Source organism: Neopsephotus bourkii, unplaced genomic scaffold (genome assembly GCF_033783945.1).
Source record: "Neopsephotus bourkii isolate Nb327-2 ecotype Australia unplaced genomic scaffold, CSIRO-AGI_Nbou_v1 NB_659, whole genome shotgun sequence".
Classification (NCBI taxonomy): Eukaryota; Metazoa; Chordata; class Aves; order Psittaciformes; family Psittacidae; genus Neopsephotus; species Neopsephotus bourkii.
The window spans coordinates 5,846,184-5,863,832 of NW_026901158.1; the positions used below are offsets into that span (position 1 = coordinate 5,846,184).

General features: G+C 52.5%; 2 protein-coding genes across 7 annotated transcripts; both read left to right on the plus strand.

The window, feature by feature from the left end:
* Positions 1-2,480: 2,480 nt before the first annotated feature.
* Positions 2,481-12,295, plus strand: KYAT1 (kynurenine aminotransferase 1). 6 transcript variants are annotated; one of them, XM_061352833.1, is made up of 14 exons: positions 2,481-2,679; positions 3,545-3,716; positions 6,042-6,100; positions 7,032-7,182; positions 7,485-7,634; positions 8,002-8,088; positions 8,209-8,337; positions 8,623-8,743; positions 9,402-9,478; positions 9,737-9,826; positions 10,155-10,341; positions 10,529-10,605; positions 10,769-10,855; positions 11,244-12,295. In XM_061352833.1, exons 2-14 carry the CDS (start codon positions 3,633-3,635, stop codon positions 11,310-11,312), a joined length of 1,368 nt encoding a protein of 455 aa, XP_061208817.1. In that variant the 5' UTR covers positions 2,481-2,679; positions 3,545-3,632; the 3' UTR covers positions 11,313-12,295. The 6 variants fall into 6 exon arrangements, with proteins under 6 accessions (XP_061208817.1, XP_061208816.1, XP_061208819.1 ...); XM_061352832.1 differs by having other exon boundaries at positions 3,595-3,716; XM_061352835.1 differs by lacking the exons at positions 2,481-2,679; positions 3,545-3,716 and adding an exon at positions 4,701-4,865.
* Positions 12,296-12,960: 665 nt separating this feature from the next.
* On the plus strand, positions 12,961-17,406 carry SPOUT1 (SPOUT domain containing methyltransferase 1). The gene is made up of 12 exons (XM_061352840.1): positions 12,961-13,011; positions 13,102-13,144; positions 13,257-13,376; positions 13,596-13,755; positions 13,954-14,043; positions 14,374-14,423; positions 14,605-14,735; positions 15,147-15,219; positions 15,566-15,664; positions 16,187-16,289; positions 16,765-16,912; positions 17,035-17,406. The coding sequence occupies exons 1-12, from the start codon at positions 12,967-12,969 to the stop codon at positions 17,140-17,142; spliced, it is 1,170 nt and encodes a 389-aa protein (XP_061208824.1). The 5' UTR covers positions 12,961-12,966; the 3' UTR covers positions 17,143-17,406.
* Positions 17,407-17,649: the final 243 nt, after the last annotated feature.

Genomic DNA, 17,649 nt, shown 5'->3' on the forward strand with positions numbered 1-17,649 from the left:
GCCTCTTGTCCCTCAGGAAGAACACGGAGGAAAGCCAGGCCTGCTTTAGGCCCTGATTCAAGCTGTGTCACCACTGGGAAAACACAAGGGTTAAAAGCTATAGCTGCCATGCCCTGTGCAGGAGGAGGGATGATATAGATGTGTTCAGCCTGGAGAAGAGAAGGCCGCGGGGAGACCTCATAGCAGCCTTCCAGTATCTGAAGGGGGCCTAAAGGGATACTGGGGAGAGACTCTTCATTAGGGATTGTAGTGATAGGACAAGGGGTAATGGGTTAAAACTTAAACAGGGGAAGTTTAGATTGGATATAAAGAAGAAATTCTTTCCTGTTAGGGTGGTGAGGCACTGGAATGGGTTGCCCAGGGAGGTTGTGAATGCTCCATCCCTGTCAGTGTTCAAGACCAGATTGGACAAGGCCTTGGGTGAGATGCGTTAGTGTGAGGTGTCCCTGCCCATGGCAGGGGGATTGGAACTGGATGATCTTAAGGTCCTTTCCAACCCTAACTATTCTATGATTCTATATAGAGCCCAGGCTCAACCACCCGGTTCTCCTCTCACACACCCACAACAGCACAACACTCAGATGGACACCTGGTTCCCACTCTTCAAACCACCCAGCAATAACCAAGAACACAGAAATCACTCGTATTTAGAGGTGGGACAAACATGGCCCAGGTTGGTGGGGAAAATGTGGTAAACTTGTCACTGGGTACCTCAGAAAATAGCGGATACAACTAGTATCAACACGAAGGGTAGGTAACAATAAAAGAATGAAAATCATATCAATTGTAGCTCTTACCACTTGTTCCTCAAGGACCAGCCTATGTGGTGTTTCTGAAGTGGAATATTTTGAAAACCCTGTTCCATTGCTCTAACAACAGCTCACTGAACGAAGGCCACTGGGAAATACAGCACCAGGAATAGCAACAGCGGTGTGTTAGGAGGATATACCCAACAGCAGGTTTGTGGTGTCTGAAAAGAGCAGGCTGATTCACTGCTGCTTTTCTTCCTCTGGCTGACTCATTGGGAGATACTGGGCATAATTCATGAGGCAGTCCTGAGTGGTTTAAGTGCAGTGAATTGCAACTTGTGTCCAGCAGTGATCACTGTGACAGTAAAACAAGCACATCTCTGGCTTTCTAGGAATGTGATAGGTCTCAGCATCCTCCTGTAGCCATAGGCACAAGACCTGTAACAGAGGAGATATGATCCTACCTGCCAGGAGGCTGTTTCAGACACCAGTGCAATAATTAGATTTGAAAAAGAAAATATCATTAAGAAGAGTTGTTCATGTCTAGATGCAGTTGTTAAATTAAAATGCCCTGAAGAAAGAGAAGGCCCTATTTTTCCTTGCGCTTTACAACACAAACTCAAGAAGGTTGGATGTGTGTTTTCCCACAGTGGCCACTTGTGTATTATCCAGCAATTTCTGATGGATTAAGGTGAAATTACATGTTACAGATGAACCAATATAAAGGCCAACAACCAGGGAGGGTGCAAGGCTGGCAGGGGAAGGGGCAAAGAAAGCATAGCGAGGGCATCAGGAGGGAGAGGATACATGGCACTGAGCTGTTAGATGGCTCAGAATGTGCCGTGGACACTCTTACAGAAGCAAACACAAGTTTTCCTTCCATGTTTGTTTCACTGTTTGACTTGAACAGGAGTTTAGAAAACAAAAGAGTTCATATCTCAGACATTCCCTCCTGCTTAGTCACGGCAAGGATGCTGTAAATCCAGTGGCTGGACACGGGGTTAGGATTTGTGGACCTTTGGCACAGCGGATGTTAGCCACTTCCTTTCCCTGTGGCTCACTTTTTCCTACTGTGAAAGGGAGACAGCAATTACTCACTCAGGAGACCTACATGACCGGATTCATCACTGCATGTCACAAAAGGAAGAAGGAAGCTGAAAGAGGACGATTTGCTCTCTACACCTCACTGCAGCAATTACCACCTCTCATGACTGATGGGGAACTCAGCTCCTGCATCTGTGCGCTGTAATCCCGTTCTGAGGCTGCTGTCTGTCTCCCTGCTCACCCACAGGGGTTAGACAGTGCTGCAGCATCCTGCTTCAGGTTGTATCACGACAGTAGGTCATTATCCTCTGATGAACGTAACACTGATGCCTTCACCTTCTCTACTATGAGCCATTCTCTTCTCCAATAATATTAAGCCTGCAGGATGGAATTTTTGAGAGGCTTAACTGACTTTAAAATTCATTCTTCAAAACGACTGAAGGCTTCACTCAAAGGGAAATTCCCTGTCATTGCCATGCCAAAACAATTACAGCTATACCACAAAAATTATCCCACAATAATTACACCGGTATGCGCTTCCATCCGAACAATATGCTGGAATGTTTTCCCAAGCAGCCAAAATCCTCTGGCAGCTCTGGTTCCAAGCCTCCGGGAGGAGAGTATCTGCTCCCAAAAGCCCTTTTCTTCCTCACTCTGGTGACTCAGAGAACAACCCAAGATCTACTTTTCCCCGGTACGAGTTTTCCTATCGGAGCGTTGTAGCCCGACTGGTACCTTCCTGCAGCCTGTGCGACTCCTCCCAGGAAGTCCCAGCTACAGATGAAGCATTTCAGAGGCAGGGAGAGGGCAGCATGTGTGGAAAGGCAGCCTGGGCGGCTGTGTCAGACTTCCACAGCGTCAGGCAGCATGGTCCAGCTTGATTGATGTAAGTTGGCTTTACCCCCCCATCCCACCATCCCATCCCTCTGGGAGCTGCCTTGCACCTACATGTGTGTGCTTGCTGGCTATTGCTGCTGCGTTCACCATGTGTAGCACCCCATGGTGTGATGGGTTCAGGGGAACCCTTGTCCCCAAAGCCTTTTGGTTGCATCTGCAGGCAGCAGGGCTGGTTCAGCCCAGTGGAGGTGCTTGGGGAGCACCGTGACAGGGGAGACGGTTGGTGCCTGCGGGCTGGAGGGCGGGAGGTGGGGAGTGCCCAGTCCCTACGGTGACCTTTCAGCTGTCACCTCTGAAATCCTTAGTGTGCTCTGTCCTGGGCAGCCGCCAGGGCCGAGGTTCCCCAGATCCCTTGCAGGGAGTGTATGTACGGCACAGCCTGGAATGCCCAACCAGGTGAGTGGCTCTTTGAGCCTTTCCCAGGCTTTTTGTGTAGCTGACCCGCTCCAAAGCGTCTTCCACGCCTGGGGAGGAAAGGCAGAGTCCTCTGCCCTCAGCCTGCTCAGCTGCTCCCACTGGCAACAGCACCGTGACTCTGGTGCTGCCTCTAGCTCTTTGCAGGAGCCTTGAGCACAGCTCTTAACAGCAGCTTTGTAGTTTTATGTAGTCTGTTGAAGCCCTTTTTACTGCCATGCTTTCATTTTGTCACCTGCAGGGTTAGCCCCCTCATTTCGGTACTGTGCATCCCAAAGCAATGCCCCCCACATCTCAGTGCCCATCCCTGACATGCTACTGTCCTGCACACAGGGACAAGGTGGATATTTCGCAGTCATGCTGTGGCTTCTGATTTCCCATTAACTGTGCTGGACCTGCCTCATCCCGAGGTACACAGAGTGTTTGCTTTACCCCTGCAGCTGTGGAGTGCTTGCCTCACCCCTCTGCTTTGTGTCTGGGGGAAATGCAGGTCCGTGCCCTCAGGAGTGAGACAGCAGGAGCCGTGGCATGCTCAGGAGAGCGAGACCGTCCCTGCGTCACTTCTTGCTGGAGAGAAAGAGCAGCACTGGATATAGCTCCTACTTCAGCGAGGTATTGAATGCCCAGCAGCACTGTTTCTGGCTCACAGCCTGGTCCTTGGCTTGGGCTGCAGTGGTGTGGAGCCCAGGGGAGCTCATGTCCCAGGAGCTAGTCTTGGCAGTGATGGCAGATAGGGCACACCAGAAAAAGCCACACTGGTGCAATTTCTGTACCTGGTAGGCAGTTTAAAGGTAATACCTATAAGCAAGAGAATCTCCTTCATACAGAAGAAAGCTCATTATTTGTGGGGTTGCCTTGTCTCACAGTCTCTTCTACTAAAGCCCCTTGGGTTGCAAAGGGCTTGGGAAATAACAACATCCCTCTTGGAGATACAAATGTGCAGAGCCAGGAAAGCACATGTAGGAGGGAGTCAGTGGTGGAAGGTTGTGGCCCCTAAGTCTTCTACGTTTTCACTTGCCTATCCTGTCTGGCTGACAGGCAGATTGGAGCTGGAGAAACATATCGTTTGGTTTGGGGAGCAGAACAGGCTGAAAGAGATTTGGGGGCTGTGTGGTCCCAGGAATGTTGTTCTCTAGTCTGATGGGCAGCCACCCTTGGCAGCATCATGCAGGCTGGGGATAGGATGGGGAAGACATCAAAAGAAGAAAGTATTTGTCATTTCCTTTCCTGTAAGGGCTGGAGCAGACAAGGCCTTTCTTCAGAACTGGGAATTTCTAGGCTTAAAGCACCCTCTTTGCACTGACACCATCACACTTGCCAACGCTGTTCTCTGAACTGTGACCAGCAGCAGCCCCACCACAAGACAGCAGGGCTGGAGCTGTTAATATTTCACCTAAATGAAATTTAAGTTGGAAGTTTTACTTTCCGAGCCATGAATCCTTCTCCTCCCACCAGAATCAGCTCTGGCACTGGGTCTTACTGACCGTAGTATCCATGAGCTTGTGCAGATGAAGAGCAAAGCAGGGAACTGAGGGAGAGAAGTGGGGAGGCAGTGACTTCTTCTCACCCTTGGCTGCCTGCCTGGCACCACAGGGGAGCACAGAGTCCACCCAGTGCCCTCTGAAACACAGGCCTCCTCAGCAAGGTATTTGCAAAGATCCTTAGTGAAGGCTGACACTGTATAAAAGTCTAAAGACCTCAACACAAGACATTTTTGGGCCACTTCTCAAATTCTGGTGCAGCCCTCTGGGAACAGCAGAGGTGAGCAGGTAAGTGAAGAATTACTGCTACAGCCGAGCCTGGGGAGGGGGGTTGAGCTGGTATCCCCCCCACCACCTTGGCACAGCAGAGCATAGACCCTCTCCGCTCACATCTCAGCTGCTTTCACGTGGCCTCCTCATCCTTATTCAAATGTATTTTACTTGCCAGTGGTTATAATTGTTTTCTTGGCTCATTGCTTCGGAGGCATCCTCCTTGCATCCCCACGCTGGCTTTTCTTGGTGCATTGAGCATCATTTGTCTCTGATCTCCAGCCCCTTTGCTGTCTGGTTATCTTTTTCCTGCACTGTTGGGTTATTAAATTCTGCCTCTGCCTCTTTTCATCATCCTCACAATAAATTTCCCATCAAGCACATCTGACTTTCTCCCACTTCCAGCTTATCCAACTGAAAGAAGGATTTTGCTCTCAATGATTCCTACTGTCCTTCTTCTCACCCCCCCAGCCATGATGCATATGGAAATTAGGTACCAGTCGAGCGAATGGCACCTTGGTGTCTCTGTACATCAGACTAATCATGTGCTGTGCTCTCCTCTTGCCTGTACCCACTTGCTGCCTGGTTTTGCCATGAACTTTAGGTGCAAAAACCAGCACATCATTTAGGATCTGGAGCAGCTCCCTTCATCAAGCACTCCAGCAGAACAAGGAGTAAATACTTCTGCTACTCTGTAGAGCAATATGGAATAAAAGAAGTTTGCTCTTCTAGGAAAAGGGGATATTTTGTGACCTGTAGAGAATAAGACAAGAGACACTATGGAAAGCCTGAGGTCTGGGGTCATTGGCTTGGCAGTGACAATATGGCTGAGCTCATCTGATGCAAGTGAAAATGAGGTTTCAGGCATTGCCTGCTCCCCAGTGAGTGTACACACACTTCTTTTGTTCATCTGTGTTTTCAATTCTTGTTGGAACTTGTCAATGAAACCTCCTCCTCTGCCAGCTCTCGTCTGTTTGATCTTTCATAAAAAGTGTGTGAAGCTGTTTCCAGAAGCCACTGCAGCACCATTACTGCTCTAAGGTCAGTCAGAAGCACCCCATGAAGCAATACTAAAAGGGCACACCTTCTATTATGAAAAACCCACCTGGGGAGGCCATGTTCCCTTCACATGTGGCCCAATTGCCATTAGGAAAAAGCTTAAAACTTTTTTTGTCTCTCTTTGCAGGCAAAAATGTCAAGGCCAGTGCAATCTCGGAGGCTGGAGGGAGTGGATAAGAATATCTGGTGAGTTAAGAGACTGTCTGGTTTACCCTGATGGTAGATGTGGTTTTAGGCAGCTTAACAGCAGATAGAAACTGCCGCAGCCACACAACACAGAGCAGCAGTCTCCCTCAGCTGCTTTGCATTTGTTCAGGAAGCAAGTTTGTACCAGGCTCAGTTCTGTACCTTCTGTTCCCACTTTATGCCATATCAGGTGTTCTGCACCATCCTGCAGGAAGGCAGTTGGGAGCACCTTGCAGTGCACTGCACTCCATCCAGCCCATCTACCAAAATGATCCCAGCAGCACCAAATCTGAGCCAAGTGGTTGCAGCACACTGACTGCAGCCTGGCATCTGCTTCAAGCCCATCCTAGGGCACTGCAAGCAGACAGGCAAGTGGAGGGAAACGAAATGCTGTTCCCAGCCTGCCAGGCACAATTTGCCATTTGGAAAGCCATGTGCTTGAAGAATAGATTTAAATGATCTTTCCCCAAAGTCCAGCTGTGCCTGGTTTCAAACTGCACAGTGCCGGTGAGCTGGCTTCTTTTTGAGACTAGTGCTGAGTTCAGGCTGCCTTTCCCTCTGCAGAGGCCTTCGTGGTGTCTAGCTGCTAAATTTTGCCCAACTGGCATGAGCTTGAAAACCTCCAAGTCCTGTCCAGCGTGTGGTGTGCGGCTACAGCTGCAACCACACACCCAGACAGCACAATGGCTGTTTCCTTCAAGAACAAATGAAAACCACTCCTCATTGCAATAGCGTTTCATCCTCAGTTTAGTTGAAACAGGTCTGAAATGACCTGTGCTTGATCCTGTCCACCTGTGAGCAGCAGGGTGGCTCTGCAGGAGGGACACCAATCTCGCTCACTTCCAAAGGGATGCTGGCAAGCAGAGCTGGTGCCAGTGCGCTGCCCAGGCCCTCTGTAAACACTTGTCTTTCTCTCCCTTTTCCTCTCCAGGGTGGAGTTTGTAAAACTGGCTGCCACCTACTCCAGAGTGAACCTCGGCCAGGGCTTCCCTGACTTCCCCCCACCGGACTTTCTGAAGGAGGCATTAGTGACAGCCCTCAGCAGGGAGAACAACATGCTGCACCAGTACACCCGTGCCTTTGTGCGTGGACAGACCCCTTCCTCAGCAGTACCCCCTCAGTCCCTCTTGGCCTAGGCTGCTTCAGGGCTTCTCAGGCAGCAGTAACCAGGGCAAACCACATCAGGCAAAACATGCATCCAACCTCAGCCCAAGGCCCCTGCACCCAGGCCTGTACCACCCTGCTTTACCAGGGTGTTTCGAGCAGCCATGATGGAAGATGCCCTGCACACTCAGTCACCGGGTGCTTGGCCCCTTTCCATGGGCTCTTCCATGTTTCAGGAGGTTTCTGCAACTCAAGTCCCACCCATCTTCTCTCCCCACAGGGACACCCACCTCTGGTGAAGGTCCTAGCCCAGCTTTTTGAGAAGCTGCTTGGACAGGACCTGGATCCTATGACCAATGTGATGGTGACCGTCGGGGCATACCAGGCCCTTTTCTGCTGCTTCCAGGCTTTCGTTGATGAAGGCGATGAGGTAACCCAAGATTCTGGGCTTGTTGTACCAGCAATCTTCCCTCAGGAGAGCCCTTCTTGGCTTTGGGTCTGCCAGCAGCTGCAGACTGGTTTTCATTGTCCTTTTCCAAAGCAGAAATGGTTTTATCCCCATACTCCAGTATCTGAGCTTCTAAAGGAAAGAATTACCTACTGCATGGCACTGTCTCATTTCTGCATAAGGCAGAATAACCCTTGTTCCCTAAGTGGTGGTGCCCTTCCCTGACACTTGCCCACAGGCAATATGGATTCTCCGTTACAGCAATTCACTGATTAATATTTCCTGTACCCCCATTGCTCTGTGTACCCATCAGGGAAGGTCTGAGCAATGACATATCCCTTTCTTCCAGGTGATAATTATTGAGCCCTTCTTTGACTGCTATGAGCCGATGGTGACAATGGCTGGTGGGACACCAGTGTTTGTCCCACTGAGACCGGTGAGTGGGACGGAGCAAAGCTGAGGAGGGAAGAGTCACAGTAAAGTGAGCAAAGAGGTGAGAGGTAAGCAAAGCGCAGAGGTAGCAAAGCAAGCCAAGATTCCCCTCTGTTCTCTCTAGAAAGCTCCAGAAAATGGAAAAATGATGTCTAGTGCAGACTGGAAGCTGGACTCGGCTGAACTGGCTTCTAAATTCAATGAACGGACAAAAGCCATTGTCCTGAACTCACCCAACAACCCTCTGGGCAAGGTAATACCTCTGGCCTTGCTGTGCCTGGCCCTGAAAGCTGCTGGGTTGCAGTGTAGCAGTGGCTCAACCTTCCTTGACACAAGGGAAATGGGGGCTTTGGGAGCCCCACACTCTGCACTCCCTATTCTGGTGGTTTTAAGCCTGATCTCTTGTGCCAGCATGGCTTTGCCCTGTTAGACTGCTGCAGCCAGCTCCTGCCCACCCAGGCTTGGGAGAAGGCAGGGGCAGGCAGGGGCTCAGAAATTGTTCCTGCTTCATCCTTGCTCCATTCCCTGCCTGCTGCAGGTATTCAGCCAAGGGGAGCTGGAGCTCATTGCAGACCTGTGTGTGAAGCATGATGTCCTGTGCATCAGTGATGAGGTGTACGAGTGGCTGGTCTATGATGGGAAGGAGCACATCCGCATCGGTATGGAGAACAGCTTCACTGAGGCTGGCATCTTCTCTAGGTCTTTGGGGAAGGCTCTGGTGATATAGCTGGGGTCCCCTGGAGCTCACGGGCTGCCTGCATGTACAGCTGTGTTGGGCATGTATCCCCAGTAGAGGTATTTTGCTGCACTTCAGTCTCAGCCTCCCAACCAGGTCTAGTCCTGACTTTCAGAGTCAGTCAGATGAAACAGAGAGGTACCTTCACAGCACAGGATCTAGAGCAAAGAGCCCTTTGGCTCCAGTGAAACTGAAACTTTTCCTATAGTTTGTAAAAGCACATTTTTCTGAGTGTCTCTAGTTTTGGGACACCCATTTCAGCATGATTTCAGAGGCCTAACAGGCCTTCCTGTTTCAGTAACATCCAATCCCCTTGTTGCAGGGTGATGGTGCTTGGCGTCTTTGGGAACCCCTGGGCTGGGTACATGTGTGTGAACACACTTAATTACAAAGAGCTGCTCTTGAGAAGCCAGGCTGTCTGCTTGGGATGTGCTTTGAGGCTCGTCCTGGTGAAAGATGTGCTGTGACCAGAGGCTGTCATGGTTATGGTGGTTAAAGAGCCCTCACCGTGTCATTAATGCAGCCCAGAAGCGAGCACGCTCAGTGCTGCCATTGGGGTTTTTCTCTTCTTTCACTGCCAGCCAGCTTGCCAGGGATGTGGGATCGCACAGTGATCATTGGGAGTGCTGGGAAGACCTTCAGTGCCACTGGCTGGAAGGTGAGTTCCCTCATGCAGCACCTCCTTGTGTCCCCATCCCTGTCCCTTTGATGCAGGGCATGGGTCCCATTGCCATAGCATGGCACTGGGGACTCTGCTGCCACACACTCAGCTTTGAGCTTCAGAGTCTGAAAGCACTAAAGCTGCTTGATGATAACCCTGGTTGGAAAATACAGTGAAGCCAGTGCAGGCAAATAAAGGGGAGCCCAAGCAGGTACCCAGAGACTTAAAACCTTCCTCCTCCTCTCCTGGCTGCAGGTAGGCTGGACCGTGGGACCCAACAGGCTGCTGCAGCACATCCGTACCGTGCACCAAAACTCAGTGTACCACTGTGCCACAGCTGCCCAGGTAAGGCAGCTCCCTGCAATCCCCAAACCACTGAAGCTGTGGTGAGACAGGGTCCTTCTGCCCACAGCTGACCTGAAAGGCACATGGTGTATGGTGCCATGGAAAGGCTCCTTCCCCTCTCCCTGCAGTTGTCCCATGTCTGGCAGGAAGGGGAGGGCACAGCCCACCTGGGGTGTAGTCCTTATTTTGCACTGACAAATCAAAGGGGCCATTTGGAGGTGCTGGAGGCAGAGAGCTCCCTAATCACCTGCGAATTGCATTGGAACATAGACTCCCAAGCAAGTCTTGATCCTCTTCCCACTGATTACTGGCTCCTCTCTCCCTACAGGAGGCTGTGGCTCAGGGTTTCCAGAGGGAGCTCATGCTGTATGGGAAACCAGACAGCTACTTTGTCCAACTGCCCAAGGAGCTGCAGAAGAAGAGAGATTGGCTGGTCCAGAGCCTGGATGCTGCAGGGATGAAACCCATCATCCCCGAGGGCACCTACTTCTTGTTAGCAGACATCTCCAACTTCAGTGAGTCACCTGCAGTTTCACTGAGTGCAGGGTCCAGCCTGGGACAAGAACCTGCATAAACCACCACCAAAGCAGGGATGGACAACAGCACATTCCCCATCCAAGCTCCCAGAAGCTGTGGGTTTGGGGCTTGCCTGTGGCACCTGGCAGTAGCCCCAGCCTTTGTGCTGCTGTGCTTCTCCTACAGAATCTGATGTCCCTGATGTCCCTAATTCTGATGAGCCCTACGACTCCAGGTTTGCAAAGTGGATGGTCAAGAACAAGGTAAATGCTGTGTTTGTGCCCTCCTTGCTGGAAGCACAGCACAGCACCACTGCCGGGTCTGGCAGCTCATGGCAAGGGGTGTCTGCAGTGGATAAACTGGGGCATGGCAGGCTGCATGTCAGCCCACGAGGAGTAACCTCAGCTCCATGTTTCCCTTTCCTAGGGACTTGCTGCCATTCCACTCTCTGCTTTCTACTGTGGGGCCCACAAGAACAACTACAGCCATTTCATCCGGTTCTGCTTCGCAAAGGTGAGATGTGTGGTAGCATAAATGAAGGTGAGGTTAGGAGTAATAATCAGAGGTGGTTTAATGATGTAAATGCCAAGAAGAGGTGTAAAGTGCCTTGAGTATTAGAGCCTGAGTATAGCACCAAGGCTGGTCTGACCCCCTCCTGCAGACATGTGAGCCGAGCTGGGACAGCATCCCACATTTCTTGGTCAAGACAGTCTTCTGGGTGCCTGTTTATCTGCCCAGAGGCTGTGCCTGCCCCAGAGATGGATGTGTCCGTCTCATACTGAACATGCAGCATTTGCAATGTTCCAAAATGAGAAAGGGATTTTTATATGAATGATGACTGCAGTGATGGGAAAGGGGATTTGGCTGGAAACCACTGCCTGACCCTGTGGTATTTGTTTAGGAGGAAGCTACGCTGAAGGCAGCAAATGACATACTGCAAAAATGGAAACAGGAGAAAACCAGTCCCTGAATGCACTGAGAGAGAACCAGGCTCTCCTTGGTCCTCACCTGCCCCGGCTGCTCCTTCTTCCTCTTACTTTGCTTGGCTCCATACTTTGATATGTTCTTATTGTCCACATTTTCTGTCAGACAAATGGGCAGAGATTTGCCAGGCCCAGAGTCTGGGGGACACTTTCTGTCACTGGGAAATGATTGCACTGTTACTGTAAGAACCAAATCTTTGCATGCCCTGACAGTAAAACATCAAATGATGTTTGTCTTAAGTTTAAAGACTTTGCTAATCAGTTCTGGGATGCATCCAGCAAGATGCAAGGTAAGGATGGCTCCTGGGGGCTTTTCCACCACCAAATTCTGAAAAGGCATCTCAGGACCTACCTTTAAGGCCATGCTGGGGCCTTACCATGTACCCCAGGACACCATTTCCACCGGCACCATGTTCCCATGGGATCATGCAGTATCATCAGTAGGTTAATTCCTATGATCCTGAAAATTACAAAACCCAGTGAAATGCCATTTTCCAGAATTAACATTATTTAGTTTTCCCATCATTCTTTTCTGTGCATCTGTGGGAAAGCTGAGATGGGTCATTGGTTACTCCCAGGGAAACAGGCTTTCATGAATAGCCTGGCTACTGCCAAACCTTCCCTGTGCATCCCCCAAACTACTCCTGGCACTTTGTCAACGCTCAGCAGCATCATCCAGGCTGCAAAACAAAAACCTTCAGGCCACTGATGAATGCACACAGTGGCTGGGGAGGATGGGTACAGTGGCCTTGGGCTGCTCCTGTTGCTGGTGGCCCCCACAGCCTCCCACCCACCAGGCTGATGGGTGATGGGTGATGGGGTAATGTGAGCAGCATTTTGTAAGGTCATTCTTGCATCACTGTCGATTTCAACCTGCATAACAATGCAAACCAGCATCATCCATCACGCAACAGACTGTGCAATAAGTATTTGTAGCAGTTAAATTATTAAAGTGGAATTACTGCTATTACTGAAGAGTCAATGGCTCTGTAATGATCCCAGGGCTGACGCAGCCTTCCTGGAGAGCTGCCGTCACGCGTGCAACATCCACATTGCATCCGATAGCGGTGGCTGCTCATCCCTGTGGATAGCGGCTCCACAGGTTTTGTGGTGGGGTGCAGCTGGTGGCCCCGATCCCCTGGGAGCCAGAGCTGCAGGAGGGGGGCAAACACCCACCTGCCTTCACCAGCAGGAGGTGGGGTAACACATCCCATCCTGTCTGCACGGCCTGGATGGGTGAGGGTGCTGCTGAAGGCCCTTTTGCACCCATAGCCATGCCAAATGCTGAGAGCTACAATCCCTAAAACAGACGAACAACCGTGACATAAAGAGTAATTGCAACAACCCCGTACGCGTGGGCTCCTGCTCTAAGCCATGGCACACCCCGCAAGGGGCAGGGTCCATCTCCCCATCCTCCAACACGCACCCAGCGCTTGTGCAGACACCCAGATGAGGGTGTCCGGATGTCACAACCACCCTGGGTACCCCCGCACCGCCCCATGGTGTCCTTCGGGTACCCCCTTCCCCTGCCCGGCCAGTGGCTCACGTGATTCCGGGCTCCTCCCCGCAGTGGGCGGGCACCTGCGTCCTCCAACCAATCACCACCGCGGGAGGGGGCGTGGCCAGGGAGGGAGGCAGAAGATGGCGGACGGCAGCGGTGTGGGCAAGCGGCCCAAAGGCGTGCAGGTACGGAGCGGGGGGGCGGTGTTGGCCCGGTCACCGCGGGCGGCCCCCGAGGGGAGCCCGGCGGTGATGGTCGCGGCCGGTGTCCCGCAGGTTGCGGACCGGAAGGTGGACTGGCGGCGATGGAAGCAGGAGAGTAAGCCCGGCATCGCGTGGGGACTGCGGGCGGGGATCCCTCGGACCGGGAGGCCCTCGTGTCGGTCACGGCTGTTTGCTTGCAGCGAGGGGGTGATGTTTGTGCGTTCCAGGGAAAGCCGAGAAGAAGAAATGGAAGGAGATGAAGCTGCTGAAGAAGCTGGAAAAGCAGCGGATGCGGGAGCTGGAGGAGAAACGAGCCGAGAAGCGAGAGGAGCAGCAGGAAGACAGAGGTGATGCTGCTGTGACCCCATGGGGAGGCCCGGGTTGAAAGGGCTGAGAGAACTCAGTCAGCTTTAGAGATAGATCTGAACAGGCACAAACCCGATGCAGTGAGAAACCTTTATGAAGGGGAAACCCGTGATTAAACAATAGAGGTTGCTTCCCCCCCCACATAACTAAAACACTACATGGAGCTGTCAGGCCATGGCTCTCTGCTCTCCGCTCCCCAGGGCGGCACTACACTGTGAGCGTGGCCCTGCCGGGCTCCATCCTCAACAACGCCCAGTCGCTGGAGCTGCGGACGTACCTCGCAGGACAGATTGCCCGGGCCTGCACCATCTTCTGCGTGGACGAGATCGTGGTGTTCGATGAGCACGGAGAAGATGTAAAGTAAGATGTGTTGTGCAGGAAGAGCACAGAGACCAAAAGTGAAGGAGATACATGGCCTGCAAAGAGTTCCAAATGCGATCTGGTGACAGGCTCTGCCTCTGGAGCAGCCCTTTCACAAGGAGCTGGTTTCAGGCTTCGTCCTCTGCAGGCCTGCCCTGCCTCGTGCTGAGCTCACGAGCTGCTTCCTGTCACTTACAGGAGCGTGGAGGGGGACTTTGAAGGAATTGGAAGGAGAGGCAAGGCTTGTGTGCAGCTGGCTCGGATCCTGCAGTACTTGGAGTGCCCTCAGTAAGTCCCCCATGGCTGAACCGTGCATCAGAACCGACTGCTGTGGGTATCTCATGCAAGGGGCTATGGGAGCAGGAGGCAAATCCTGTTTATGTTGTCTAATGATGCAGAACACGGGAGCTCATTGCTTCACGTGTGTGGTTCAGGAGTTCAACTAAAAGAGCCGTGACTGCAGGGTAGAACCTGCATGAGAGAGGTTACATCTGGGACTTGAGGGAGCCAAACAAGCTTTTCTCTGTACTCAGCTCCTTTAAGTCAGAAAGGGCTAGAACTGAAGCTGAGACTCAATAAAAAGGCTGGGTTTACATTTCAACCTTCTCTGCCAAACAGGTACTTGAGGAAATCCTTTTTCCCAAAGCACGAGGATCTGCAGTTTGCAGGTAATGATTCAGCTGTGTCTGCCCCAGGCTCCCTCTTCCTGAGCTCTTGCTCACCTTACACATGGAACTGAGTAACTCTTCCCACGTCAGAGTGCAGACTGTGATGTGCTGGACCAGAGAGGGAGCGGGTAGCAGAGCAGTTGGACTTACACTTCTCTTTGCTTTCTCTGTGCTCTTTCAGGGCTGCTCAACCCCCTGGACAGCCCCCACCACATGCGGGTGGATGAGGACTCGGAGTACCGGGAAGGGGTAGTGTTGGACCGGCCAACCAAGGCGGGCAGAGGCTCCTTTGTTAACTGTGGGATGAAGAAGGTGCGCGTTACCCCCAGAACCATTTCCCCGTCTCTCTGGCAGACTTGAAGGAGGCAGGGTGGGTGCTGCGGGGTTTCTGAAGGCCATGGTGGACTCGCACTGGGTTTAATGCTCGTTGCCACCTTGTCCTTTGTGGCTCATCAGTGTTTGTAGCTTCCCAAGTTCTGGCAGGTTTGCCTCTTAACACTTAGTTGCTTCACTGCTGGAGCACTCTGAGCAGCAACACAAGCCTCAGACTGCTGACCAGAGCACCCTGAGCCTGCTCTGCACTGCATGAGCCACACAGGCCCTGACCACAGAGCTCATTGCAGCCCCAGGCCAGAGCAGACCTTCCTCAGAGGGCTCCCTTCCTTCCCCACCTTTCCCAGTACTTCCAGCAGTGCCTGATGCTGATTGTGACTGTCACTGCAGGAGGTGCAGATCGACAGAGAGCTGAACCCTGGCCTGCGAGTCACTGTGCGCCTGGAGGAACCCCAGAAGCCAGGTAATCCCCTGCTCCGTTAGCCCCTGTGAGCTTCAGTGCTGCAGGAGTTGGTCCCTTCCACATCACAGCTTCATATCACTGATACCCGAAGGTACAAACAGCTCTGCACGGTCCTTTGCTCCACACAGTTTTAACAACCCCCTTACCACACCTCCCTGGTGAACTGGAGCGAGCCATCAGCTCTTTGAGCAGTAATAAACAGCCCAAACATACTTGCAGATTGCACTCAACAGGGTGGCTCTTTGTTACACACCGAGTCAGTGCCCTGCTCTAGGAGAAACTGCTGTGTGTGCCTGCTCAGATCCAGCTCTCACTGCAGGTGTTGATCTCTTTGCTTCCCTTTCAGAAGCTAAAGTGCGGAAAGGCACCGTGGTGTCCTCCCAGCACCCTCGCACAGTCTCAGGCTTATACTGGGGTTACAGCGTCCGCCTTGCCTCCTGCCTGAGTGAGTATCTGCAGGCAGTCTCTGCTCTCAGTCCTGTCACATGTAACAGCTGAAGCTAGGGGCATGAATCACCCCAGTCACCCCCAGTCTGCCCTGTACCTCCACTCACCATTGCTCCAGATGTCCGCGTTGTATCAGTGGCACTCTCCATCTCCAGCCAGTGCGTCTGCATTTCCACAGTAACTGCCTCCCATTCATTCACATCAAAGCCAGCAGTGACATCTGAGCCTTGCAGAATCCTTTCCCTGTCTTCTGGTTGATGAGAGCTCCAAGGAAAACCATAAGCTGTTAGTGAGGGAATGGTTCCTGGCACCTGTTTGAGCCTTGAGGAAAGGTGCTGCAGCTGAGAACGGTGCCAGACACTCCTGCAGCAAGGGAACTGTCAGGAAGAGTCGTTCTCGCACTGAAAAGCAGTTCCTTCTGCTGCCACCACTCATCGTGGAGGGCTCCAGCCTGTCCAGAAGGCACAGAGCAAAGGCAAGAGCACCACACAAATAGCCCCATATTGTGTCTGTGTCCCAGGTGCTGTGTTTGCAGAGTGCCCGTTCAAGGAAGGCTACGATCTCTCCATTGGGACCTCAGAGCGGGGCAGCTCCGTGGATGAGGCCACTCTCCCTTCCTTCAGGTTTGTCTTGCTCTCTTGGCCCCACTCAAGCCTGCAGTGTATTGTGGCCTTGGTGTTCTCCAGGCAGGAATGCTCCTAGATTAGATTCACCTGCAGGCTGCTTCTGCTGTTCCCTTTTACACCAAGGCACGTTCCTTTGCATTGCATTGCTTTGCTTGGGGAAGTACCCAAGGATAAGGCCAATTCCTTTACTATTTCTCTAGAGTTGGTACAAGGGACTGTCACATTGGTGCAGTGCTTTTTTAGGCAGGCAGCTGCATTGGGAATCATCAGCAGGGACACAGTTCCCTGCTGCAGCAGCACAGGGGCTCAAACCCAGACCCACATACTTGAGCAGAAGGAATGAGTCTGTTTCTTGCAGATCAAGAGAACTGCTTGATGTGAAGCTAATTCTTAATCCACTCAAGGCATCTCCCTTGGTGCAGGGGTAAGAGCCAGTCTCCCCTCTCACCCTGCCCCTTCTGCTCTCCCCTAGGCATGCCCTTGTCGTGTTTGGAGGTCTGGAGGGCTTGGAAGCCGGGGTTGACGTGGACCCAAACCTGGAGGTCACTGACCCCAGCGTCCTGTTTGACTTCTACCTGAACACGTGTCCCAGCCAGGGCAGCAGAACCATCCGGACAGAGGTGGGCTCACAGAGCACTGACACACACAGCCCCTGTGCTGCTCCCCATGGTGGCCCCTCAGCTTGCCTGGTGTGTGCTCCTCAGGGAGCAGCGCTCCCGGCTGACCCCTGGCTCTGTTCTAGGAAGCTCTGCTCATCTCCCTGTCTGCACTGAGGCCCCACATCGAGGAGGCTGTGAAGACACCGGTGCCAGCGGAGGGCAGGGAGACCACAGACCCTGCTGGCAGCTGAGGACGGCCTGGGCAGAGGCTGTTCAGATGTGGGGTGCTGGGGACATCACTCCAAGAGCCTGCAGGGCCAAGGCACGGCGACTGAAGCTGGAGGTGCTGCTTCACTGAGCCCCTGGCTGCTGTTGGGAGCAGCAGGTCTGCATCCTCCTGCCTGTACGGTCCTGCCAAGGGCTGGTCACTGCCCCTGCACAGCTGAGAGGAGCCTGGCAGCAGGATCTCAGCCATTCAGACATCTGGGGGGGGAATAAAGCAATATGGAACCTCAGCTGCCTTGAAGTCCATGTGTGAGTGTCTTGGTGTAGAGGATGGCCCCAGGGCCCTCACACTTAAGGGAAGGCAAAATTTAACCCCTATGCCAAGAAGCTTTTCCTGTCTCAGCCTGACTTCCCCCCATCCTCCCTTCAGCTCAAGGCTTCATCTTTCCCAACAGCAGGAAGGGCTGGAGCTTCAGCTGGATCTCAGTGCTAAAGCATGTCAGCACAGCTCATTACAGTCTGTGAGGCCTTAA

Excerpts from the sequence above, each read along its gene's own strand:
- KYAT1 (XM_061352831.1), top strand. The coding sequence starts at position 5,635 with ATGGAAAGCCTGAGGTCTGGGGTCATTGGCTTGGCAGTGACAATATGG. Across the intron at positions 7,183-7,484 it reads ACCAGTACACCCGTGCCTTT|GGACACCCACCTCTGGTGAA; the intron begins GTGCGTGGACAG and ends CTCTCCCCACAG. Across the intron at positions 8,338-8,622 it reads CCAACAACCCTCTGGGCAAG|GTATTCAGCCAAGGGGAGCT; the intron begins GTAATACCTCTG and ends TGCCTGCTGCAG.
- SPOUT1 (XM_061352840.1), top strand. The coding sequence starts at position 12,967 with ATGGCGGACGGCAGCGGTGTGGGCAAGCGGCCCAAAGGCGTGCAG. Across the intron at positions 13,012-13,101 it reads AGCGGCCCAAAGGCGTGCAG|GTTGCGGACCGGAAGGTGGA; the intron begins GTACGGAGCGGG and ends GGTGTCCCGCAG. Across the intron at positions 16,290-16,764 it reads GCCACTCTCCCTTCCTTCAG|GCATGCCCTTGTCGTGTTTG; the intron begins GTTTGTCTTGCT and ends GCTCTCCCCTAG.